Below are 27,417 nucleotides of genomic sequence, written 5' to 3'. Positions count from 1 at the left end.
AAACATCTCCAAAGGTGAAGTTCCTGCAAGTACAGCTAGAACTGAAACCTGAGTGATGTGCAAGCACACGAGCAAGGAGATGCCGTCCTGCTGGAGCCCTTTCAGCTTTTAACTTGAAATGAAACAAAACTAAAAGACTCCCTCAAAGTTCTGTCCCAGCATGTAGGTTGTTTAGCACCTAGGGTCTAGAAAGTTGCTTCACACAGTTATGGTGTGAGACACTGACTGTGTCGCTCAGGTTTTCATGTGGAGACCCCAGTACAGCTGGCAGCTTTCCTGGGCCATGCCCTGTGCCCACTTAGGGCTCAGGCAATCCCTGGTAAGTGGGATGTGTGTGTTAGAGCTCTTTATTGGCTTCAGACACTGTTGTATTACATCACCCTGGGGACTATTTACTGGTGGGGCAGTCTGATTGAAACAAAACGCCTGTTGGATCTCCTTTAAAAAAAAATAAAAAAAAGTCTTATTAATCCAGGAAAAAACTTATCAGAGTGATGAAAAAAGTGTCTGCTTCCCCTCACTGCCCCACTGATCCAGGGACCTTGGTAGCACAAGTACCTATGTGGACTATAAATGTCAGCAGTGCTTGGGTGCTGTGAGGGATCTCAGCACATCTCAGTAGGAAAGTAAGATGGTTGTGAGTCAGTGTTTGGCTGAGAAGCTGCTGAGAAATATCTCAGTAGTCATCTGCTTTGGGAAGCATAAGGGGTGATTCAGCAACCCAGGCAGCACTCTCTGACCCGAACCACTTTGGAACTAGAACCTGGGACTTACCGCCTGGGATGAAAAGCTAAGGCCTGCTGGATCCTCTTAAAGATCTTGTACCAGCCTTTTAGGAACAAGAGCTCTTTGCTCCGGGGAGTTTGTGCTTCTACCTGTAACTCTTGCAACACAGGGCAGCCTGAGGTTCTCCAGATTTCACTGGATGTACCCTTTTTACTCAACAGCTGTGTTGTGTAACAGCATGAAGTGCAGTACACATGAATTTTGTATCACTCTAAGTCGTCTCAGGGGAATTAGTCATACCTGCTGCTCTACTACAAAATTATTACAGGAGAGGAACATTTATTTGGGATGAAGTCTCTGTCTCGTGATATGATCCCACAGTGCCTCATGTTCATGGGGATTGCTCCATCCCTGATGAGGCCCTTGAGGAGCAGCTACTGGCGTACAATCTGCAACCACTTATTGATATGGCTCAAAACAGTATCAAATCTCTCTCTCTGTGCCTGCCATTCAGATCCCCTGCAACAGCATAAATTATAGTCTGTTTCACAGGAATAGGATGCTCTCGTTTGCTTCCCAAAGTGCCTGTCTAAGAGAAAAGAGTGGAAGTTTCTCTGGAGTTAAGTGTTCAGCATTGCATCTTCAGTTCCAAATTATACAGCAGCAAATCAGCTCATGCTGAAGGTGGAAGCAAGGCTCTCCCACAGAAATCAAGGATGGAGCAGATGGCTTTAGCAAATGGGGTGCAAGACTCAATCAGGGTATTTAAATGGGGTGCAAAACCAGGCCAAGAGGACTGCTATGGCGGGCTGGCATGCAATACCGGTGTGTGTAGATATAGATTTGGTCCCTGACCTAGGGAAGAGAGAAAGCCAGCCAGCCCCAGGCGTGTGTCTGCTTCAGCTGCGCGGAGCCGAGGGGCTCTGCCGGGCAGGCCAGCGCCGCAGCGGGGACACCCATGCCCCTCCGCCCCGGGCCTCGGCCGTGGGCTCCCGGGAACCGGGCACGGGAAGAAATGGGGACGAGCCGGGAGGCGGCGGGATGGGAGAGAGGAGAAAAGCGGGAGGGGAGGGAAGGGGGTAACGGGAGGAGAAGGGGAGGGAACAGCCAGGAGGGAGGGGGGGCTACTGGAGATAATAAAGCCGGGGAGGAGGGAGAGAAGGGCGAGCGCAGCTGGCTAGAGCCGGGAGAGCGAGGATGGGGCGGAGGGCGTGAGCGGGCAGCGGGGGCGGGAGGTGGGGGCGCACCGGGGCAGGGGGGAGCCGTCCCCGGCGGCGCGATGCTGCCCGGACAGCGGCAGTGAGCGGGGCGCCGCCATGGGCTGCGGGGGCAGCAGGGCCGACGCTATCGAACCCCGCTACTACGAGAGCTGGACGCGGGAGACCGAGTCCACCTGGCTGACCAACACAGACTCCGAGAGCCCGCCGCAGGAGGGCGGCAGCGCCGAGGCCGGCGGCCGGGAGCAGGGCGCCCCGCGCCCCGGTGAGTGGGGGCCCCGCCGCGGGTGGGCGCCGCGGGCTGCCCGGCAGCCGGCCGGCCGGCGGGGAGGGCAGGGCTGCGCCTCACGTACTTCTGTGCACACGCACATAGCGGGCGGGGGTGCGCGTACCCACCTGCCCATCCGCCTTACCTGCTGGTCAGGGAACGGCTGTACCTCCCTCCCTCCCCCCCCCCCCTCCGAGAAACGCAGACGCCGAAGTCGGTGCTTAGAAATCCCGTGGGCTCGCCACGGCAGCGCGGTGGGCTCGGAGCATCTGCCCTTCCCTGCCGGCCCCCCGCTCCCGGCTAGCGCGCTGAGACCTGCTATCCGTGCTCTGGCCTTTCCCCTACACGAGCTGGTTCCCTGTCTTGAGACCTTCTCACGGCAGGGCTTGGGTGTGAGACTGAGCATATAAACACCATCAGCTGTGTGATAACGTCACTAGGAGGGAAGAGAACTTGGTGTTTGAGGTTTTTGCTGTGGAATACATGGGGTGGGGGTGGTGTTTTGTTTTGTTTTTTCAAAACAAGTCGTTTAGGAAATAAGGAAGAGGTGGCGATGCGCCGGCCTTCTTCCACACTGCCTCCAATTAGCATGACAGAGAGGAAACTGGCCGGATGGTGGGATGCGTTGGAGATGGCCTCCAAGTACCAGCTTCCCAGTTCTCTTGTCAGCGTGGTACAGTCTGAGCTGTGCACCTGAGGTGTTGGAGTAGGGACAGGGATGGGAAAGGGAATGGGGAACTCTGATCTGGTGTGGGGTTTAAAATGTTATCAGAATGACTACGTATTGCAGCAGTACCTAGAAATCTCAGCCTAGGTCAGAAATTCATCGTGCTAGATGTTGTGCAAACCCAACATGAAAGTAGTTGCTCCTCCAGGTAGGTAATATGCCTATTGGCACCTTCCAAGGAGAATAAGGAGCTGTGCAGACTTCTTAGCAACCCACAAAGTGACAGGAAGAAAACATGAAAGTGCTGATGTGAAAACTCACAAAAGTGGGTACCACAGGCCAGCTGGGTAGGGAATGGTGACCCTGTGCCTAGTGAAATGGAACAGGGATGGAAAAGTCATAAAATTTGTCCTGGACTTCTGAAGGCTAAAGAAAGACTTTGTGGTAATCACATGTGAAGTTCTCAGAGTTTGGAGGTGAATCGGTACATGAAATGCTGCATTAAACAAGAATGTGTCAGTTATGTAAAGAGGTTCAGGGTGATACTGGACAATAAGCATGAACAACAGGTCACAATCTTGTCTCTGGCAATGAAAGCTAAACACAGAGAGTGTTACCTCTGTACCCAGGCTTACCATCTTTACCTGAACGCAGCTGTGATGCCTGAACATCAGAAACAGAAGCCAGATAGTCTGAGACTTGAAATTGAATGGATGAGAATACCAGAGATAAGCAGAAAAGAACAATGCTCAAGTCCAATAGAGCCTGACTGGGGTAAGAGAGGCTCTTTCTTTCTTCATGAAAGAAAACCATGCAGAAGAGATTAGAGAAGAGGGGAATGAGGAGGGGACAGACTAGTAGGAACAAAGGAAGGACTAGTAGGACTTCAGTAAGGGTGAGATTCACCCTTCAACAAAGCCATGGTGGCAGCAGCTTAAGGAACCTGAGGGACACACACTGGTCCTGATTGGTACCTTCAAAGTCATAATGTACTTCATTGAGAGCCGTTGTAAGGTAAGGCTTGGGGTAGGAAAGGAAAGGGATAAGGAGAGGTACTCCAGGGATTAGAAACAGCATGTTCAGTGGATTTACAGTTGAAAGGGAGAGGAAGCAGCAATTGGAAGGGCATATGAGGTGAAGTATGGTTTTGAGACCTGAAGAGGAGAACGTGCCTTTATTGTGAGAACCAAAAGCTACCCAAGAGTGTGAGACAAAAAGGAAGAATAAGGGAGGGGATAAGAGCAGGATGGGGGAGAGGACGAGGTGGGGCATAACATTGGCATCAGCGGAGGCAGGAAACTTCTCTGACTGGGACATAGAAGGGGAGGAGGCAGCTGGGGAAGGGGGGACCAGCCAAAGGTGGCTAGGGAGAAAAGGATTAAGTTGTTCTTTGGCATTTTTTGCTTGAAATAAATTGATGAAATTCTGTGAAGAGAGAGAAGTGGAGGCAGGATGAAGGAAAGATTTCAGGAAAAAGCCAAAAGCAGTAAAACATGGCTGTGATTGTCAACATGTTTCAGTTAAGTGAAAAAAACCCTCACCAGATGCTGGACAGCAAAATGGAAGGAGGGGTAAATCACTCAGGGGTGAAAGAATGCATGGTATACAGGATCAGCAAGCATATCTATGAGAAAGGGGTTAGTAACTACTATGTATTAAACTTAGTAACCTCGTCCCACCCCAAAAATTTCATTATATCCTTCTCTTTTTGTCTGCCAGCATATTTAGCTTTCTTGTCAGCTCTCATTGCAACTGTATGTGTTTGTGTAGCCAAACGTTGCATCTTTACTATAGCATTTTGAAAGCTGAAGTATTATTAAATTAAAAAGGAAGTGATGAGTTAAATTTTTGCTTTGCTTTTCCTTTCTTCCTCTTTCAACTGTTTTCTTCAAACATTTGCTCACTTTCCTAACTGCTGTTTGAATCCATTTTAATAAAGGTGATTGCAGCCTCCCTGTTTTTCACAGCAAGACATGCAGGACAACAGGAGTTGTTGCCGTAAGACAACTTTTCCTGGGTTCACAAGGCACTAACAGCCACGAATAGAAGGGGTAGTGACTTATTGCAGTACGCTGCTGAGGCTCTGACAGTGATGAACAGGGCAAATTGATGTGGCTGAAGGGGGCTAGAAAAGGAGTAAGTAACTTCATGAAGCACTGCGGGTGGTGAAATTTTTAAAGGACATCTTCCAGAAGATAGGCATACCTACCATCCGTAGGGCAAGGGGCTTCCAGGAGGGAGGAAAAGAGGGCAGACTGTCAGCCAGCCTGTACAATAGAGCAGTTTCTTTGAAGAACATCCACTGCTATGTAAGCAGAGAACTTTTCACAGAATTCAGCTGCTGCGTAGGCTATAGCCGGGGAAAATAATAGACTGCATTTCTGCTTAGTAACCGTCCCTTGATCCTTGCAACCCTTTGCACAAATTGCCTTCTCTTTTCGAGGGTCTGATTCAGCTAAGTGGAAGTGTTAGCACAAGTAATGACTTTCTGGGGAGGTAGAAATCTGCAGGAGCAGGCGAGTCCCCAGGGCAGTCACCATGGGTTACGAGTGAACCGTGGGGAAAAGGTTCAATTAACAAAAACCTGCGCAAAAAATGTCAAGTATTTTAGAACACATTTGTGTCTTCTGCTGTGTTACAGGGGGATAACTCACTGATACGCAGATACAAGTAGGCCTGTTGCTTAAGATGCACATTTTCCTACCAGAAACCGGTGCTGTAAAAGGGCTTTATAAACCCGTTCAGTAGCACCTATATAAATATGTAATATTTTTGGTTAAAGCAGGCTTGAAGTAATCTTATTTCTATTTATTCCCATTTTTCAGTGCTAATAAAATATTGGTTTATTTTTTCATCCGTACGTGATTCACAGTATCAGCTGAGGCTTTAAAAGCAATTGTTTTTTCATTCTTGGTACTTTGCACTGATTCTACAGTAAAGTCTTTTTTCCTGAAGTGTATTAAAGAAAAACGTTGTCCTGTTTTCCCACAGTCTCACCTGATGCACTTGAGAGAAAAACTTGCTCATGGCATCAGCAAATGTACCTGCAGTCGGCCAGGAATAAATCTGCAATTTAGGAACAGTTCATCCCCTAGTGAAGACATTTGCAAAATAGCTATGAAATGGGTCGAGTGCTTTGTAAAATAAAGAAGGAAAATCAGAGGAATGCAGGAGAAATGTTATCAGTATCTAGTAAGTTGGCTGGCTACCGGTTTCTCTTGTGCAGTTGCCTTTAATATAGGTGTGTGTTTACAAATAATTCTTGCTCTTTCCTCTGGGGTTAAATGGTCGGTTTGAGCCGCTGCTCGACTTATTTTCTGATTGCTGACAACAGTCAGAAGCTTTATGGACCAGGCTCATCTGTGTGGTTAGCTTCTGGCTGAGATTCACTGAGCAGAAAACAGGGTTTGAGAGATAACATTTAATAGAGAAGTTTTTGGGAAATTGCTTTCCCATCCTTTACAGTAGGAGGGCTGGAAGCAGCAGCAGCCAAAGAGCAGGGCTGTGTGAACACCAGTTGCCGTAACAACCGGGACTGGTGCTGGCTTGGACCACAGCTCAGTCTGCGCTGTCATTTACCCGGTATATGTCAAGTTAAAAGCTGAACAGAAATGGCTAAGGAAGCAACAGGCTGTAAATGAAGAACGGGGTGCAGCAGATGGCTTCTTGTAAATCAGACTGCAGAGAAGTATTTATTAAAAAAACCCTATTTTATTTCAGGAGTGAAAGAGGGCTCAGTTGTGCTGGTGTGTAATGTGGGTATATCAGTGTCTCCTTGTGGTATATTGTCCTCTTACACCCACTTACTGCTGTTAATTTATTAATGGGTAGGTTCAAAATCTGGTATGTTTAAGAATCAATTATAGCAGTGATTCTGACCTGATATTTTCAGGAGATAAGCTAATTGCAGAATTACAGTAAAAGTGAATAAATACAGCCTCTTCCTGCACCATAGACCTATTACAGGAATTCTTTATTCCACCTCAGTCCAGATCTTGGTTATAACGATAAGGCATTTGCTAAAGGATCCCATTTGTATACTGTTTCTGGATTTTAATTATATGGTGCCTTCAATTTTGGTTGTCACTAGCTGTATGGAGGGTGATGCTGAGGAGACCTTCATAAACCTCACGAAAGGGGCAAGGAAATCTAAAACAGCATGTGGGATGTTTAATAGAGACAGGAGAGAGAGCCTCTGGATCTGATTTTTACCATCTAGCTTTCAGAAAGCAGCTTTCTAATGTGGCTGTTCAGTTTTGTACACCATCTTTTTGTGTGTTGATATCTACATGGGTGGGTAATAGACTTCTTATATATGTGAATTGCTTCTATAAAGTGGGTTTGTGTAGGTGCTTCCACCTGGACAGGTGGAGGGTACAGTTCAGAGCCCTCTGAAAATCGCTTTCTCAAAATTCTTCAAAAGGTTTCATTCCAAATGGCACCTGGTTTCGTGTTGTGCCTCACTGCACCCCTGGAAGACCACGTGAACCTCCCTGTCAGAACTGAAAGTGCAAACACAGTACCCAATGTGGAGGTCAACTAAAGCAAAGGGAAAGCCCGGAGCCCCCACTCCTTCAGAGGAATTAACCATTCCCAGATGCTTTAGGGACTTCTGGTGTAACTTTTCACAGCACATCTGCGGAATGTTGCAGGGTGGAAGGGAAATATCACCGATGCCGAATGGCTCCCTCAGAAACAGAAAAATAATGAGCTTTTTGCCAGTAAAAAATGACATTGGTCTATGGACCCAGGAATGATAGAGAACCTTAGACAGCAATAGGGGAAAATAATGGAATTAAATGGGTAATCTCTGTAGTAAATGATGACTGTCAACACACTGACCTGAAAATCCTCCACACTGCCATTCTTCATTCAACATATACTTGGGGTTTGTTCTGCCTAGTCAAAAATTCCAGAGCTGACCTAAACCAGTATTTACTCCACCATGTGACAGCATAAAAATTATTGGGAAAATTAGACTCAGCTAATAAATGCAACTTATTGTAATAACCATACTTTTCATCCCAACCTTTGCTGTTAATTTTTCCAGTCTGGACATTTTAATCTTTGCTGTCAGTTGATGGTTTAATGCTGTCTTAATTTCACGTGGGTACAGATGTAATTTAAGAACAAAAGCTGGAATACAGATCAGAAGGAACAAAATAGTTCAACATATTGTCAGAGAACTTTGGTATTTTCATTTCACATCACAAAGTCATCCCACCCTTCCCCATTCCACCCCTAAAACTAAACATCTCCTTGTTTTCAAGCATGGGAAAAGTCTTATTGATACTAATGCCTTAAGCTTTTTGTTGAGCAATGAGAGAGAGGGATTGTTACAGATACACGCGTTGTTTGAGTTAACGTATAGGGAATGTAGGTGATTTGGATGGGACTGATGCTGCTGTTTTGCGCTGGGACCGTTCTGTGTCATTGTGCCTTGTGGGTGTTGTATTGATTTTGTTTGGTTGAGACAGATTAAAAAAAGAAGTCACTGGTACATACTTGGCCTATCTGAACTGCCTCTCCCCCTGTAAAAAGTAATTTTGAATGAATTCCTTATTAATAAGTATTAACTGCCATATAAAAGGGAAGAGTCCATAGCAAGGAAAAATTTATTAGAAGTATAAGATAATTTATAGGTGAGAGAATTTCTTCTATTGTGAGCCTTCAACTTGCTATTTGGTGAGATGTATTCGACTCAATTACTGGAAAAAACCTTCAATCTCATTTAATGGTAGGTGGTTAGTGACATTCAGGTACTACACAAAGCCTCCAGAAAGGTTCTGGTGTCCCTGGCAGGAGCAGGCACCCTGTGTCCCTGCAGCAGGAGGGTAGGGGCTGGGGCTGGATAGGGATCTCAGGCTGCCCACTCCTTCCTCGGCAAGACATTTAATTGCACTTGTTGCCTCTAGGAGTCTCTCAGAGCAGTGCAAAATCTGTAAAAAAAACCTCCTATAAAATAAAAAAGATGTTAAAATATGCTGTGGTAACTCTTCCTGAGTTAGTCTGTGATTTATTCCTATTTAGTTAATGGCCAAGAGTCTTGCTAAACCCCTCTGGCAATCAAAAGCAGATGCACTAGGACTGAGCACCCACAGTTTGCCTCAGCACAGTCATTTACCCGTGGATAAAATAAATTCACTAAGACTGCAATGTGTGTGAACACTGGAGTTACATGAAAGGCTTTCCTAGCTGTCACGGCACCGGAAAGGAGAACGGTGGTTGAGCGTCAAGAAGGCGATTTGCAGGTGAGATGATTTGGAACCTTCCTGCTGGATAATTTTCCAGTGGGGAAAAAAAAAAATCCAAACCACTTCTTGCAGCACTGACGTTTTCCATGTGAAAAATTTTCATTGTCACTGAGAGCCAGAGGGCTGCCATGGACAACGTGAAGAGCTGCTACCCTCTGCCTCTGCAGCAGGTGGGGGGAGGAGGGGTGGTGAGAAAGGGAGAATGTCAGAAAGAATTTAGGAAGGAGAGCTGTGTGGTGGGTTTTGGCCATGGCAGATCCTGCCTGCAGGATGCACAGAAGTAAACTGTTCTGCAAAATTCTTCTTCTTGTAGAAAAAGCACTCCTTCCCCCCCACACCCTCCCCTGCCCCCACCCCACCTTTTATATCCTGATTCAGGGTATTTAAAAAAAAACTTATTTCTTTTCCTCAGGGATGGATTTACACTTTCTGTCCAGTTCTAATCCTGCCTTTTCCAGTTGAGGAACATATAGTCCAAAACTAACACTCTAAATGGAATTAGCATTAAGTGAGGACTCCTGCCAAACTTGAAGCAGATGTGTGATGTATTTCATACAGGAAGCACAGCTCAGAGTGACGTTTACCTCCCTGATGATTAAAATTTCCAAAAATTTCCACATGGAGCAGATATTCCAGTGACAGAAAGCTGTCTTTTCTGTACCTATAGTCAGGTATAGAGATAGATTTCTTAACAGAAATGGAACTGATATTCTCAGGCACTCCTGCAGCTTAAAAATTGGGCAAATTGAAGTTTAAAACAATCTCGTATCTGAAGCTGGGTTTTATCTTAAATAGAAATAGTGCTAGTTAAGACTCAGAACCTGGATGATCAAAGCCATGAGTTTATTATAAAGCTTTTTGTTTGGCTCGTGTCAAGCAGAACTCTTTTCTAGGTTATGCAGGTAACATTTGGAAAGCTGTGTGACTGTGTGCATTTTCTTGCATGAAAGAAGTGCCTTATTCCTTTCCTGTGTGCAAGTAAATAATGTGTTCCTATCCCAATTTTATTATCCGATGCTTACACGCATAACAGTTTCCCTAGACTGTCATATTGCCTTTTCTGTTCTGCTTAGGAAAAATGCAGGCTGAAAGTAAAACAAGCAGGGGGAGCCGACTGGCATGGGCAGGTAGGGCTGCCAGGCAGGGCTTTCCATTTTAAGGTTTTCTTGAATCAACTGAGCCCCTCCAGATTACTTCTGCGTTGCTGTTTACTTGACTGAGCCGTAAGTGTTAAGCAGCTGATGAAAAAGAAGTGACACCGAGCCTCTTGCTCCTCCTGGAAAAGCAGGGATGCAGGCTAGCCTGTTCAGGAGGAGGCTAGCTACCAAACAGCAAAATAATTAGTCCCTCTATTGATTTTCTGAATTTTTATGGTATTTTTAAACTAGTTCCATAGCAATGTGTATGGCTGTGTTTCCGTCTCTGTGTGTTTCATCTTCACTTTGCAACCGTCACTCCTGTAACCCGCTAGTGTTTCCCAGGTGGGCCATCAGAATTGTTCCAAGCACTTGCAGTGCTAGCAGTGCAGACTTCTGTTGCTCACTTAAAGCTGGTGCCTGAGTGCTTTCTGGGGTTTGGCACCATCTGTGGAAAAGATGACCAAAAAAAGCATGGATTTATCCGGTAGGTAGTTAACAGCTGATGGCGTTAGGTTTGCACACAGCCACTGCCCTCATTTTAGGGTGAACACTAAATGTGAGTGATAACTTTTTCACATGCTTAAGCCAAAAGATTTTATGACTGCAGTTGTACTGTGAGCCAGTTAGTTCATCAGTATCCTTTCCTATGTTCATCAACTGTAAGGCTGGAAACGTCACCTGGCCATACGCTGGTCTTTCCTGAACTAATTGCCATATGCAGCATACCTTTGGAACATTCTGACTTCATTTACAGCTTCTCAGTGGCTGACGTTTTGCCTAAACCTTTGTAAATTAGGCCAGTAGCTAATCTCTCATTGTTAAAAAACATGTATAATGGCTCACCTGAAACCTTCAGTTTCATTTTCCAGCTGCTGAACCTTGGTAAGCAAGAGAGTAATTTCAGCTCAAGTTTCATGTACATATAAAAGCTTTTTGTAAGGATTTCTGTTTAGTCTGCTCCTCAGTATGATTAATTGAAATGTTGCTATCTACTCATCTTAAAATTCCATGCATGATTAGCGAGGTAATGAGCATGATAATAATACTTCCCATTTCTGTGTTGGAAATCAGTCTAAAACATAGCGAGCGGTGTTTCATTACCACAGCCCGAAAGGAAAGGCCACAGGAAGGATATTGAAAAGGCCATGGGAACATCTACAAGTCTAAGTCACTGTTAAAAACCTCTAAAACAGGGTGGGTGCAGTTGTGGGAAGGATGGCTGAAAGGGGGGCAGCAGCCTGCAGCTTGTTTTCCATCTCACATGGTGCTTTCCTACAGGGGAAGCTTCTTTCTTTGTCATTTAAGGAAAGGGTCGGGTGGGAGCTAAGCTAAAAGTGAGCACCTTCTGAAAACAGGCTGACTTCACTTCATGATGCCTGTGATGTAAGGTATTGAGAGTGGAGGGTATCATTTTTAAGGTGAGTTTTTCGTGGAAGTACAGTACATAGCCTGTCTCCCTGTTTGTGGAGAAGCAGATCCCTACACCATCTATCCTTGGAAAATGCAGTGTTATGAGCAGCACTTCAGAGGTTTGCTGTCAGGGTGTTAGTTTTTCACTTTGGAGGAATGAGTGATCTGTTTCTGGTACATCATGTGGCACTGCTACATTACTGAATCCGTTCTGTCTTGTGATTTTCTCAGGCATAAAATGCACTCAGCCTTCGATGCCTTTGACTTCTCCGTGTATTTGAAGGCTCTTACAAAATACTGCCAATTCTTATTCCACAGTATAGTGAAAATTCAGTTCTTTCCTGTTCCAGTTATTAAAGTTTTATCTTAATCCATCAAACCCTGTTGTCTTTCTGCCATTAAGCCCTTCTCTAGCACCCTAATTGCAATTCTTTCAAGTCTGTATTTCATATCTGTCCTTCAGAGTCAGACTGATTTCCCCCATTCTGCTTCCAAGTCTATTTTCCATGTTGTCCTTTGACATGTTCACATATTGTTAACAAGTCTTGCAGTGTGCTTTTTATCTTTGGAATAAATACAAATTTTATATTTGGCCTTTATTTCATAGATGTGGTTGCAGCACCATTAAGTTTGTCTACAGGTCAGTCGTACCATGATTCTGTATCATGATTTAAAATGAAAATGTACCAACATGCAAAGATTTGGCATCTGCCTATACCTGGGAAATCAGGCCATGTAAGGAATATCGAGGTTTGCAGCTTTAATGCTGCCTTCTTTGTCTTCTGCTTGTCTGCTAGGATCCTTGGATACCCTCTAGTAGAAATACTCATAGTAATAAATCTGATCAGGCCTTCAGAGCTATTTATCATATGCTTATATGGTAGTGGTTAAAGAAGTTTTGAAATACAGAAATCCTTAGGACTCTGGTTTATGCTCAGAAATGAAGTGGCAGGAAATAGGAAAAGCAGCAAACCTGTCAGCCAAAATGGTCACAAGATGCAGTGCTTGGTCTCACAGCTTTGCCAGGACTCCGATGTCCGAATGGTCATCTAAAAGCATAACATATTCATTGTGAGCCACATCTTTTAGTGCTGAATTAGACTTTTAATGCCATAATCTTAGAGAAGAATGTAATTCCATAAGGCTCCTGATTATGCCCAAACCATGGCATGAACAGGATTGAAAAGTTTGATCTGCTTTCTGTTATCAGCTATTATCTGAGCCCCCTTGTTGAAATTATCACTTATCCCCTACTTCCCTTGGTACTGAAAAAGTGGATACCTTCAAATGAAGAGAGTTAGTGCTGGAGGGTGAGCTGAGTTCAAATAAGCATCCCCTGGAAGTCAGGAGGAAGGAACACAGCTCCCTCCTGCTTCCTGGCGTCTGCCGCACTTGGCATGGCTCTGCCCTGCCTGGCCAAAGTCAGCTTTGAAGGGACCTGCTCCATGTGGAGGGCTTCATGTGAGCACAGATCTCCCTCCCTTGCCTTGTTCCCAGCCCATGGGGGAACATTCCTGTAGCAACTCTGAAAAGAGACTCTGTAGAGTTTTGATGGTTGATATAGAATGTGTTGAAGATGGAGAGATGTCTCTTTTGTTTTGTTTTGCTTCACCACCTAAAATCCTTACTGCTTTAGAGTTGAGATAAATAATTCTGGATTCTCTGAATGTCTGGGCAGTAAATTTGTTGCATTATTGTGTTTGCTGATTCAATAAATACAAAACATGATTTCTGATGACATTTTCCTGCTGCAGCAGGTTCTCCTTCTGCAGATCTTCTGGATCCTTTGTCCTGCCTTACAACCCCACACTCTGCTCTATCTTAAAGTTTCTCAGTTCTTCCTTGTTAGGAAAAAAAAAACCTATTGCCATTTTCCTGAGCACTCCAAGGCTTCTGCTTTGGAGGAAATGACTTAAACTTGACTTTTGTCACAACCTCCGCTCCATTCATTTTTGATAGGATCCATGCTTGCTTCATTCCTGCAGCAGAAGGACACACCAGCACTCAGACCTGCAGATACGTCATTTTCCCAAAAATGCAGGGTTTCAAATCAGGAAAACGGGTATAGAAAACAGGGATTTCGGTGCTCTCTATACTTATCACTGCAGCATTAAAAACAATAAAGTGCCGGTAACAAATACCTATTTTGCTCTGGAAAGCTCCTGCATGCTGTGATAGCATCGTGCATCCATCTTCACTGCGAGCTTTCTCAGAGTACGTTCTTATAATGCGGTATCTTACTAAGCAGGCATTTTCTAAAACAGCATCTTATGCATTATTCATGAGAGAACAGCCACAATAAATTAAAAACAAGGGTGCTGCTGAACCAGAAAATTGAACCTTACTGGTTTGTTCATAGATATATTGTTCCAAAGATATAAATTTAGCATACTAATCGGCAGCTACCCACTTTAAACAAATACAGGCCTGCTATTTAATGGCAGAGCATGTGATGACACAGGGTCAGATCTGTAGCATATTTGGGTCAGGATTCATGTCCTGTTTTGGCCACTACCTGCTGCTTTCCAATCAACTAGGAGAATATTGTGGCAAGCATATGTGGAATAACTTTCTCCACGAAGGTCTGACCCTTTTGGCTCAGATTAGTTTAGCCTCTGTACCACAAGGCTTCACGCCCTTTTGAATTGCTTGGCAGCATTAGCTATTGCAGCTCTGCTGATTTTTGCCAGTCTTTGCCAGTCGCAGACATTTTTAGTTCAGTTTTGGATTGGATGAAGATACTGCTCTCTTGGTGAGGTCCATACAAAGGGATCCAGGCAGACCAACCCTCATGCTGCTTGTGGTTTGGAAAGTGTCCTGTAGTCAAGATAATTAAAGGGCAACCCCTAAATGTCGTCATTCGGTTCCTTCTCACATTCTTGATCATTAACAAATATATATTAGCTTTCTAATGCATAGATAAGGTCTAGCAAAATGCATTGGGGAAGTCACACCTTCATCTTCTGTCATGCCCAAAATTGACCCCCACAGTTCCCCTTTTTTCCTGCCAGTTCTCAATCCATGCTACTGGTTTGCTTTTTCCTCCAGTTTTAATTTCACAGTCTGAATTGCTCATGGAATTTTCCATCTCTTCGCATCATCTTTATTTCCATACTAAAATCTGGTTAGAAAGTGTTAAATATTAAAGGTAAAATTTTCCTCTCCTCTTTATGAGATATTCTCATAAAAGATCATTTGAATTTTTAGGTGCAACCAGGCTGTATGAAGAACTACAGCAGCATCCGTGCATTGTTATTATAATGGAAGAAATCAGAGATGCAGGTCTAATGTCTGAAATTTCCATGCCACAGTTAACATTTTCTCTGAATTCTCCGTGATGAACATCCCAGTTACTAAAATGATTCTTTAAAAATCTTTCTCAGAATGCTCCCTCTGTCTTTTAAGAGATAAAACATGATTTAAGCACATGATTTATTTTGAGTGGACATAACTTGCAAACCCGTGTGCAACTTTTCACACTACAATTGTAAGGATCTATCCCCTAAATTAAAAAATACCCGAGGGATGCTGCTGTTTGGGAATTTCTGAAAACCCATTCAAAATTTAAAAATTATTAGGACTGGTAGGCAAAAGAACACATGCTAGCACAGGTGAGGATGTCACATGGTGGGAGATGGCGGGCCATGGGTGGGCCCATGGTGGGACTTGGTGCCTCTTGCTCTTGGAAATGTGAGGAGCAGCCAGATGGGAAGCTAAGTGGGGCAGAGAGGGAGGTGCTGAGAGAGAGAAGTTAGGGCATAAGAATGTTACAGCCAGCAGAGAAAGAGGGGCATCGCAGACACATTCCTCTGAATGCCTTGATGAATTTGCCTCAGATTTCCAAGCGGGATTTATGAGCTGATGCACACACATCGGATGGACACACCGATGTTTACAGCCTGCAATTTGTTCTTTGCAAAATGGTCATGTCCTACCTGTGATTAACACCTGTGAGTAACACTTTGTGTCTGAAACACAAAGCATCCTGCCCACAGTAACTATGGTTAATTAACAAAGATGATTTCAAAGCAGGGATAGAAATAAAGTAACAGACTCACAGAATGATAGAACGGTTCACAGAAGCACTGATGTGTTCAGAGTCAGTCTTCTAAATACTGATTTTGACGTTTGCTTGGACACACTGAATTTTTCATTATGTCTGCAGCAGACAGAGTAGAAAGTTGTCCCAGAAAGACTGGAAAAACTTGTGTCCTACTGGCAGCCTGAATATTCAACATTAGGATAAACTAGTAATTATGAGTAGCAGCAGGGCTTATTGAGTTAATTTTATTCATACCGTTTATGTGGGCTACTTAAAAATACCAGTGCCTTTATTTTTGTGTTAGTATTGACAAATGTCATATTCTATTGTCTTTGTCCTCTTGTAGCAGTTTATATTACATTTAATAGGCCTGTTGTTTTCCACATAACATATGTATTTCAGACAGATTTGTCCTGTCTTGCTGGTCTTCATACTTACATTGAGAGGGCCCTGATTTTAGGTAACCTTCTGTTCATTATGTATCAATATAATCACAAAACTGTTTTAAAATGCCCTTCTCTTAAATCGTGGAACAGCTATAACATATCCAGGTATCCTAGGGACTGATTTTTAGTTTTGATTTGTAAAATTCAATAACTATATTTCATTTTTGTCCATATCCACATTTTCCAAAACTTCTGTATTTTGGGAATTTTGAAGAAAAGGCAGTGACCTAATGCAGGTATTATTGTGTGGAAAACAACTTAAGCAATTTGGGTTTTTTTTTAAACCCATTCCAATTTTAAATTTGAAAACACACAAATCAAAAGATTATTTGGACTGCCATCCTTTGGTCTAAATCATCAGATTCCTGAAGTGAAAGAGGTTTTAGAAATAAAGTTTCTTTGTACAGATTATTTGTTGTCAGTCAGCCAGATCACATCTTAGTCAGGGCCAGCAACTTCTGTAGAAGTCTTCGGGACACTGTTTTTCCTGTAGGACAGACAACAGGAATCCTCAGTGAATCCAGGCTAAATGGCTGAAACGAATGTGCATCTCCTGATGCAGGGGGTAGTTGGGAGTGACATGAATGCACCTCCAGCAGATTTAGACAGCTCAGCAAGGCAACTTGGTGAGAAAAACGAGTGTAGCTGGATGCGTGGGGCTTGGGGTTGTTCTGTCTGTTGGATAGCACACCAGCCTGAGCCGCTTTCTGCTGCTTGTTTTGATTCCTGTGCTACCTCCCAGGTTGTGCCAGTCTGACTGCTTGCGTCACTGGGTGATGAATAAAGTCTGGGGATTGATTTCAGTTTAAAATAACTTTCTTTTTATTTTTCCCCTGGTGCTGCTGAAAAAAGCGTTTGTCAAACTGCAGCCTAAAGGATTTCTGTAGGGCTGGTAGAAAGGCAGGAGTTAGCTCCCCTGTGTAGCCCAGCAAGCCCGTGAAAAGAAGACGACCATAAGCATTGCCACAGGCGAGGAAAGCCTTTTAAGCACGTTTCTTGTTGGAAAGATTGACTTGGATTTGCAGGCAGTGGGGCTGCTGCTTGGGTATTCTCCTCACATCCATTGAGAGTGAACTCATGTATGTACTTTATAAATAAACCTGATTATGTGCAATGAAATACCTGCCTCATTATCCAGAACAGCCTGGCAGACCCCCAAACCCTGAGGAACCATTCCTGAGGGAAAGGTCACCGTCACACTGGTGGGGTTTGATGATCACCCAGAAACTCAGGGTTTGGGATGGAGACGTAAGAATTTTCCAGGCTTGCCAGTTCATTTAAAAATAAAATATATGGATTGACAGAGCGCTGTGATGGGATCTGCTTTCCTCGGCCTCAGGAGCCCCACAGACTTTTGGCATAGAACACGAGAATGAAAACAACATTACTGAATCCATTTGTTTAAATTTCTACTGGAGCTTTACAGTGAAAGACAGAGGAGGTTATTTACCGATCCCATGCTAGGAGGGTGATAAAGAAGTCTTGACAGTTACCTTGGTTTAAAAGACACTGGGGCAAGATCCTGAGCATTACCACCCTGCTAGTCTGCAAATTCCAGATTGTGCAGAAGAAAAAAGTTAACTTTCCCATTTCTGTGTACTGTGGTAAATCCAAAAGAGCAATGCAAAAATATTTTCTAGTTAAAAACCAAGCGTGTGTTCCTAATCTTTTCTTAGACATCCTCTCTGTTTCACAATCAGCACTTCGTCTTATATATCTGGTCTATAAAATAGGTTTCCCCTTATGACTTGCCATCAAATCTTGTGCTCTTGCTTTCACTGCTCAGGTGTTCTCTCTGTAATTTCTGCTCAGATGTAAAGAGCAAGTCATTGGAGCCTGTAACCTTCAGAATAACAAACATATATTTCAGAATAAAATTTAAAAAAAAATCTTTCACTAGTATTGGTGCCACTAGGTCATGCATGTACAATTACAGTGGAGTGATAGTGGAAAGCTCAGATACTGGTGGCTGAAAAGTATTTAAAAAAACCCAAACAAACAGAAAAAAGGTCTCCCCTCAGCAGTGCAGGATGCAACAAGGATGCTCCGGCTGTAAAACCAGCATTAAAAAATGGACTAGATATACCATTTTTGGGACTGAGATTTGCCATCAGCTTCCAGAAATGGATTGATGTAAGAAAAATTATTCTGCGAGAGACCAAAAGATGCAACACAATCTGATAAATGAGCAATTGTGCTTGAACAAAGTGGCTTTTCAGCTGACAGCTGTTTCTCCAGGCAGCTTAGTTAGAGGCCAGATGGCCAAAGGGGCACATGGTGGAAAGTAATTTAGTAGGATGACTCCACAGAAGGAAAAACTCATAATTTGTATACGTTTGAAACATCCAAGATTCAATTAATGGAATTAGGATGTAATGCCTAGGGCATTTTCCCTGTTCAAAGCTGTACTCTGACTTGTTCTCACAGCTCCACTGCAAGGTGAAGCAGCAAGCTATATGGTGTGACTCCTGGCTTAGAGTTCTGATTCATCCACGGCTAATTGCCTCTCCATCTCCCTCCCTGATGACTGATTTGGGCTAGGATATCAGGCTAGGCCACTTCTGCACCAAGTCATTTTTCTGCCTCTCGTTTTGCTCTGCAGAGTGGTAGGAGGAGATCAGACCTAAACCACAAGTGGGTGAGGACCTTCGGGAGATGCCAGAGAGTTGAGGTTTGCCCCTGTCTTGTGGGAAGTTGCTGGTAGATTTAGGTGGGAGAATGACATTGGTTTTGTTTCCAGCAGGAAAAGGCAGCTTCCAAAGGTTGGAGTTTGTTGTGTGGGTTTTTTGTTTGTTTGCCGGTTGGGTTTTGGGGTTTTTTTTAAACTATAATGTAAGATTTTAAGGTTCCAACTCAATTTTTTTCCTTTCAAATAGTCGATGATTGAACATTATTCTCGGTGACCACCACGGCAAACTAAACTGGTTTAGGAAAACTCTAACGCCATCTCCTGACTGTGTAGGGAAATGCAATGACTACTTTGCACAGAAGTCCTGAACAGATTTAAATATTTTCAATAGCAAGACTTGGAATATTTGGTTGAAGCTTTATTGATTTCAGTCATCGCCTTTGCAGGATGCTACTGATGTTTCTGTCCAGTGATTTTTACAGATTTCTGGGAAATAATTCAGGGCTTTCACCACTTGCTTTTTATTACCCTCAATACTGGGCTTGAATTCCCACCCAATTCACAACAGAGGGTTCTGTCGACACAACACACACTCAAGTGAATTCAGTGAATTGCCATTGGTTTTCTTCATACTTATTTTTCCCTCCATGTCTGTGTCTCCTTGCTTCTTTCTTCAGTTTCAGTTCCTGCGTTGCCAGTTAGTAAATCTGGGGTTGTTTTGGTTTGGTTTTTTTTTGGGGGTGTGTGTCTTTTTCCTATTTGAACACAAAGCCCTTATAAATAAAATTGAGAACTCAAATAATGCATGCCACTTGCTCTGTGTCTTTGGATTTCAGACCCAGCATTGCAACATTTAGTGCTCTGCACTCACTATAAATGCCAACTGATTGTTTTTAATGCAATAAAATGAGAAAATTATTTTAGGCTGTCCAATATCATACTGTGAAATGCAACTTTTATCCATACAGCTAGAGTAGAAAGCAAATGAATCATTTATTTGATTATTGATAGTTCAAGTGGGTATGAAATATACTTTTTTTCTTAATTTCTTTTCTCAACTTTTGATTAACAAGATGTTCAAGGCCATAAATAGAGAAATCCTTCCATCCATATTGGTCTCATCTCTCATAGTCATATCTAGCCCCTTCAATTTATGCATCAATGTGCATCTGCAGCCCAGAAGGCTAACTGCATCCTGGGCTGCATCAAAAGAAGTGTGGCCAGCAGGTCCAAAGAGGTGATTCTGCTCCTCTACTCTGCTCTGGTGAGATCTCACCTGGAGTACTGCATCCAGCTTTGGAGCCCTCAACAGAAGAAGGACATGGACCTCTTGGAGCACATCCAGAGGAGGGCCACAAAGATGATCAAAGGGCTGGAGCACCTCTCATATAAAGACAGGCTAACAGTTGGGCTTCTTCAGCCTGGAGAAGAGAAGGCTCCAGGGGGGGACCATATAGCAGCCTTCCAATCCAAGTGCCTATAAGAAAGCTGGGGAAGAACTGTTCCCAAGGGCGTGGAGCAACAGGACAAGGGGTAATGGTTTTAAGCTAGAAAAGGGGGGATTTACAGTGGATATCAGGAGAAACATCTTCACTATGAGGGTGGCAGATCACTGAAACAGGTTGCCCAGAGATGTAGTGGAGGCCCCTTCTCTGGAGATATTCAAGTTCAGGCTTGATGGGGCTCTGAGTGACCTGACCTAGTGACGATACCCCTGCTTAGTTTTTCTATGATTTGCTGGAAATGGAACAGGTTTAAGTGGAACCCCTTTGGGTCCTCAGCCAGACTCTTGGTCAGTCAAGCAGCTGTGTGTGTGCAGAAGCCAGTGGAGACCTGCAGATGACCAAAAGGCTGCTGCTAACTCCTTAGCTGGTTTTCCCCATGTTCTGAGCCAATGTTTCACAGAGCAGTGGACTATAGGAGAAGGGCCAAATAACAGGAAGTGTGAGGATAAAGGTGACAAATGGAGGGAGGCTGCAGCCACTGCAGTACCGTACCTTGCCTTCCATAACATGTGCTATAAGAAAAGTATGGTGAAATAGAGGGAAACCAGAGGCACAACTATAAATTAATCAGTATTAATTGCCCAATTTCATCCTCAGGTATTCTGGAGGATGGAAAATCAGCTCAGCCTGGTGTAACTACAGCGTCAGCCACAGCTGGAATACTGAACACTGAGAAGAAGAACAATGCTGGTCCTCAGTGTGTGAATCCCATGGTCCATGGCACGGGAGCTACAACGCAGAGACAGAACGGCTTCAGAGCAGCGGAGGTGAGAGTATAATTATGTTCTCTGATGCTCAGCAGTAGCTTCAACTGGGTCAAACTTAATTTTGTGACAATCTTCCTCGCTGCAGTCAAACTGTATTTAATGCCTCAGGGTAAGACAGGCACAGCGTGATTGAGCCCAGCACCTCTGACAACACCTCATGCCTGAATGGCCACAAAATTGATGTTTTATTCGGCAGCTGGAGTAACACATACATTTGTTACAGCAAAACCCCTCTCCCTGCTTATTTTTTTCCAGCTCTGTCCAACTGTGGCATCTATTGTGCAAACTGTTCAGGTTAATCAACTGAAAGGGAATGTGTTTTTCCTTAATTGCTGCTTTGCCTTAATTATGTGCATGGCACAAACTCTGATTCACTCTGGATACAAATTTGATGGAAATCTTTTCAACAACTTCACCAGGCTTTGGATCAGTTCCTCCCCCCTTCCATGCCTCAACAGCCATAGACTTTGTCAAAGGATCACCTAGTGTAACAATAATGTATGGAAACCCAAGACTTTGGGAACTTCTCCTGTCCTGTCTCTCAAGGGTTTCCACCCGCTGCCCTGTCTATGTAGCAGCTGCTGACCTGCTGCACACTAAACTAATCCAAAACCTATGGTTGGTTTATTACTTCCTCAGTTTCTCAAACAGGGGAGATCTCTCAGCACAGAGTGTGGTGGAACTGCAACACCCACCCCATAAGAAGCTGTCCCTTCTTTGGAATCACATCCTTGAGAGAGGCAAATTTAAACACCGGGGGGGACTGAGCAATCAGAGAATCCAGCTTTAAAGGGACCTTTAAAGATCATCTAGTCCAACCCTGTTGTAAGTAAGCAGGGACACCTTTAATTAGATCAGATTACCCAGAGCTTCATCAAGCCTGACCTTGAATGTCTCCAGGGATGGGGCCTCCACCACCTCTCTGGGCAACCTGTTCCAGTGTCTCACCACCCTCATAGTGAAAAACATCTTCCTAATGTCTAATCTAAACTCACCTTGATCTAGTTTAAAACCATTGCCCCTTGTCCTATTGCTCCATGCCCTTACAGTCCTTCCCCAGCTTTCCTGTAGCCCCTTCAGGTACTGGTGGGCTTCCATAAGGTCTCCCCTGAGCCTTCTCCAGACTGAACAACCCCAACTCTCTCAGCCTGTCTTCATAGGAGAGGTGCTCCAACCCTCAGATCATCCTGGTGGCCCTCCTCTGGATGTGCTCCAAGAGGTCCATGTCCTTCTTCTGTTGAGGGCTCCAAAGCTGGATGCAGTACTCCAGGTGATCTCTCACCAGAGCAGAGTAGAGGGGCAGAGTCACCTCTTTTGATCTGCTGGCCACACTTCTTTTGATGCAGCCCAGGATGTGGTTGGCCTTTTGGGCTGCAACTGCACATTGTTGTCTCATGTCCAGCTTTTCATCCATAAATACCCCTAAGTGTCTTTCCATAGGGCTGCTCTCTATCACATCATCCCCCAGCCTGTACTGGTAGCAAGGATTGTCCCAACCCAAGGGCAGGATCTTGCACTTGTCCTTGTTGAACTTCATGGGGTTTCCATGGGCCCACCTCTCTAGCTTGTCCAGGTCTCTCTGGATGACATCCCATCCCTCTGGCATGTCAGCTGCACCACTCATCTTGGTGTCATCTGGAAACTTGCTGAGGGTGCTCTTGATCCCACTGTCTATGTCGTTGATGAAGACACTAAACAACACTGGTCCCAGTAGGGATCACCACCCATCTCCATCTGGAAATTGAGCCATTGACTGCTACCCTCTGGATATGACCATCCAGCCAACTCCTTATCCACTGGACAGTCCACCCATCAAATCCATATTTCTTCAACTTAGAAACAAATGAAAAGAGAATTTGTATTGAACTTCAGCTTGTGTTTGCCAACAACTACCCTCTGGATATGACCATCCAGCCAACTCCTTATCCACTGGACAGTCCACCCATCAAATCCATATTTCTTCAACTTAGAAACAAATGAAAAGAGAATTTGTATTGAACTTCAGCTTGTGTTTGCCAACAACCAACATATTGGTACTTCTATGTTTATTTTATACCTCCACTGCGTTATCTTCTGTAGTGCTGTAGTACAGACATATTCCTTGGTGACATGGATGCTGCTGTACCTTTCCATGAGATAACACAGCTCCAGAGGTACAGGGCCACATCCTACAGCAGCATGACATCTAGAGTCATTGGTTTGTTGTAGACTGGAAACAGAAATGCCTGTCCCAGTCATTAGCTCACAAATAAAAATGAATTGCTTGGGTTGAATATCGTTGAAGAGAAGTGACATAGTTATTAATCCAAGTTGAAAAAGACTTGGCGACACTTGAGAGTTGCAGTTTATGCCTGACATATTGTTGGAGAAAAAGGTTTGCCTGATTTTGTAAGCACTTGAAACATTATTTCTGTAGTTAAACTTACTAGGAAATGTGGGCAATTTCCCACAACATATTAATGATGTGAGTACTGACTAATGGGCCTACTTAGAGAAGTGTGGGTTCTTGACCTGGGGCCTTATGGCTTTGCATGTATCCTCCCACCTTTTTCTAGCTAAGATACATTCAGTAATATATATCTGTGCTGTTTCAACCCAGTAGAAAGACATTACTGATGATAAGTAGGGCATTCACATTATTCTATGCATCTAGTGGAGGTGTCTAAGAAAGAAAGGTAATTTGAGTCTTACAGTGAAAAAAGAAATGCATTTTCCTACAGTGAAAGTGTAGTATCTAAGTTAGGCTCCAGCCATTGTTTGCCATTCTGAATCTCTGTTTCTCCACTGATTGCTTAGGGAAGTGTAAGATGAGCAGGTTTCTAATTTGGACACCTAAAGTTTCGGTGCCTAGAGTTGAGAAGTTGAGAGTGTAGCTATCCCCCACATCCCGCCCCCCCCTCCCCCCCCTCCAACTCAAAATGTGCCCATTTTATTAATCTGAACATTCACATTGACTACAGCTCTTCTTTTGTCTCTTCATGCTGTAGAATGCAATGCAATGCAGCATAGGGCACTCTCAGGAGACATGGGCTCCACCGTCAGCCCACAGGGTAGCAGGGGGGTGAGCTGCTTTACCTCTCTGGTATCGAGCTCTAAAGCATCCTACTGCCTGATCCCTAACATAGGTTCTGTGACAGGGTACAGTTTGTGGTGTTGAAAGGGAAATGATTTGACACAAGCTGCATCTGGGAAACTCCAGTATCCTCTCACGAGGGTAAAAAACTTGGAAGTAAAAGGTGCTGCTGGTGAAAGGAGTCCTCATACCAGTAAAGGAAATATAATGGTCAGGCGCTCCAAAAGCCAAGGTGGTATCCAGATTATGTCATGGACTGACAATAACCTGGTTGATTTTCATGATGTGTGTAGTCTTCAGAGAGTCCTTATGTGAACAGGAGGAGCATGGGGTGGGTGGGTAGCAAAGGAGCACATGTATTCAGGCTGCGGCAGCGTGAAGTAACACACAGCAGCAAATATACACCAGGTTTTGCTCTCAGATAAATATGTACCTCCCGCTCACGTCAGTGGAAGTTTACCAGACATTATTCCACCTGGCATTATTACCATGTAAATGACACCTAATTTACCTGGCATTCTTTAGGCTTACAAATTGCCTCATGAAGCACTGGCAATGCAATCATCAGGCGCCCCTAACTCAGCCCTGTGTCTCTATCAGCCTGGATCAGAGTGTCCTTTGCTAGACCGATCCAGTTTACTGCGCAGTATAGTGCGTTGCTTATGGCAACAAGCAGACAGATGAGGCGATGGAGAAGGATAAATTTAAATTAGGGATGCACTTGCATGCCTCAGAGGGACTGACTTTTTTGAATATTTGGAAATAATCCGATGAAGCTCTGGCAGGTTTATATGTTATTTCCATCTTACATGCAGGCAGAACTAAATGTTATTTTGAAGCTATATTTTCACTAGGAAACATAAAATAAGGTACAGAAAATTCTGCCTCAGACTAGTCACACTCAACTCCCAGTGACCTCAAAAGGAACCTCTAATTTCCACTTCTGGGCCAAAACCAGATTTATTTGCTCCGTGTTACACTTGCAGAGAGAATAATTATAGCCAAGAGAGTTGATCCAAAGTCTGTTGACATCCACAGCCTTTATAGCAGGCATAAAACCTTGCATCCATGCTGAACGAGACAGTTGCCCTCCATCACAGTACAATGTGAAGAATGCTGGAGTCTTTCTGTTTATGAAGTAGAATACACCTGTTCTCATAAATTAGGAGGTAATCATCAATGATTCTTTGTGTTGTCAGTGTGGAACTCACTGTACTGTTTAAAACTTTCACAGAATAAATGGGAAACACAGAAAATGTCCACAAAAGAAGTCACCATTAATGTTACAAAAAGCATCAGACAAAGTGACAGAAGGAAAACAAAGAATTGTGTCAATTAACAAAGGCAAGCACAGGTGAGGATGGACCTACCAATGCTTCGCTGCACTTTAAGGGTCATCAGTTGCTGAAGATATGAAGATCTCCAGATGTTCCATGTTGAATACAGCAGGCAGCTGCTACTGAGTGCCTTCAGAAACACATCTTGTAGAAACCAGCTGCAGACACTGTAGAATGTTCAGATTGCCATTGGTCTGCAGCAGTGGTGCTGCGCAGACAATGCCAACATTCACGCCGTTCGGTTTTTACTAAGTCCCATGTCATCTACTTGTGTGTGTCCTGCTCTGCATTGCTGTGAGGATGAGGCTGGGTGCTTAGAGGTACAGTTTATCGCAATTTAAAACAGGAAATGAGCAAATGAATCTGCTGGTTTAGTGGCACAGGGATTTGAGAGTGTACAATCAAACCCACAGAGTCCATTTAAAGCGCTCGCCTTCATAAAACTCAGATCCAGAGAGCTCAGAGACACAGAGGTGGCATCCACTAAATATCTTTCAAACAACATATATTGGTTGTGTATAGTTAAGTTACATAGTAACCTTTTTATATTATTCTTTTAATTGCTTAGTTTTAATTTATTTTCTGTATTGGGAGAATTTAGGTTTCAAAATGGTAACTTTCATATTGATTAGCCTTCCTTGAAGTCCCTAGTCTTAGTGGGCAGGTAGGGTTCTGGCTACTTGGTTATTTTATACATGACCCTTCAATTGTGTTGAGGCCCAAACTGACTTGGAAAACGGTGATCATTAACATTACATGAAATAAACCATAATTCTTTAAACTCTATTCCAATGGCAACTCCAAAAATTAACTTTATTTGATCAGCTAGAGTTGATTTTCTGTGCAGAACTAATTTAATTCATTGTAAGCATCCTGTATCATAGGACTCCATGTTTGTCATAAATGTACAGCTAAAAGGAATATAAATGTTTTGTGTAGTAAAGACCAGGAATTGTTTCAATGTATTACTCCTCAATAGAGAAGGAATAATATATTTTCTGTAAGTTTGTGTGTTTATCAGAAAGGTAAATTTCTTTGCCTTCCCCAACAGAAACATATGAGTATCCTTTGAGGGTCAGTGAAAATAACTATTCAAAAGTTGTTCATGACGAACAGATGGTGTTGGGAAGAAAATCCATGTATGAACTGTAAAAAGTCCTTTTTGCACATAGGCAAATGAGTATAAACAGAATTGTGGGACTGAATCCAAATTTATTCTGTATTAGGATTATTTTAATAATTTGCTGCCAGGTGTGTGAATACTTAATTGTCTTGGGGTACAACAAATCTATGCAATAGGGAATTGTTTATTAATTATTCTGACAGAAAGGCAAACCGAAACACAGAGTCAGTGTGAGATTTTTGCAATGTGTATAGGAAAAGTTTATTTTCAGATGACCTAAAAAGGGACAAAGAATTTGTGCTAAACTTTCTGCAGGTCCATGTGTTATCTGGGAGTGACCTTGTGCTGCACATTGACGTAGAACTGCAAAATATGGAAAACAATGTTGTATGGGCGAAACAACAGCAGTGGTGTATGTCCTTCCAACTTGGTGGCAAGCTGCCAACTTGCTGGCAACCTTATATGTCAGGAAGGGGCTTGACTCACTCCAACAATAAACAGTGGTAGTAGCAGCTCAGCAATATTAATTTAGAAATGGATAGCCATTGTTGGTGGCTGGGCACTGACCTAATCAAAAGCATGTGTTCAGGATTCTGCATTGTTCATGCAGAGCAGAAGATAAACTTTCAGATCCATGCCAGACGTGTAGCCCACTTCTGTTTCAAAGGATATATGGGCAGAGAGAGTGTGGTATAAACATATGATAGAGGGAAGCCACAGAAAGCGGCTAATGATGCTGGTGTGTGAAAGGGAAGAGAAGGTTTTGAAGGAAGACAAAAGGGAATCGTAGTATCATAGAAGATGCTGAGTTGGA

General features: G+C 43.6%; 1 protein-coding gene across 1 annotated transcript; it reads left to right on the top strand.

Annotated features, from left to right (window-relative positions):
- Positions 1-2,042: 2,042 nt before the first annotated feature.
- On the top strand, positions 2,043-25,482 carry BAALC (BAALC binder of MAP3K1 and KLF4; the record flags this gene model as incomplete). The annotated part of the gene is made up of 3 exons (XM_084260740.1): positions 2,043-2,208; positions 20,901-21,070; positions 25,378-25,482. 3 exons carry the CDS (start codon positions 2,043-2,045, stop codon positions 25,480-25,482), a joined length of 441 nt encoding a protein of 146 aa, XP_084116866.1.
- Between the last annotated feature and the right edge of the window lie 1,935 nt (positions 25,483-27,417).

This window comes from Gallinula chloropus, assembly GCF_964237585.1.
Source record: "Gallinula chloropus genome assembly, chromosome: 2".
NCBI lineage: Eukaryota > Metazoa > Chordata > Aves > Gruiformes > Rallidae > Gallinula > Gallinula chloropus.
The sequence above is the reverse complement of the archived record's forward strand: the minus strand, read 5'-3'. Positions and strand labels throughout refer to the sequence as shown.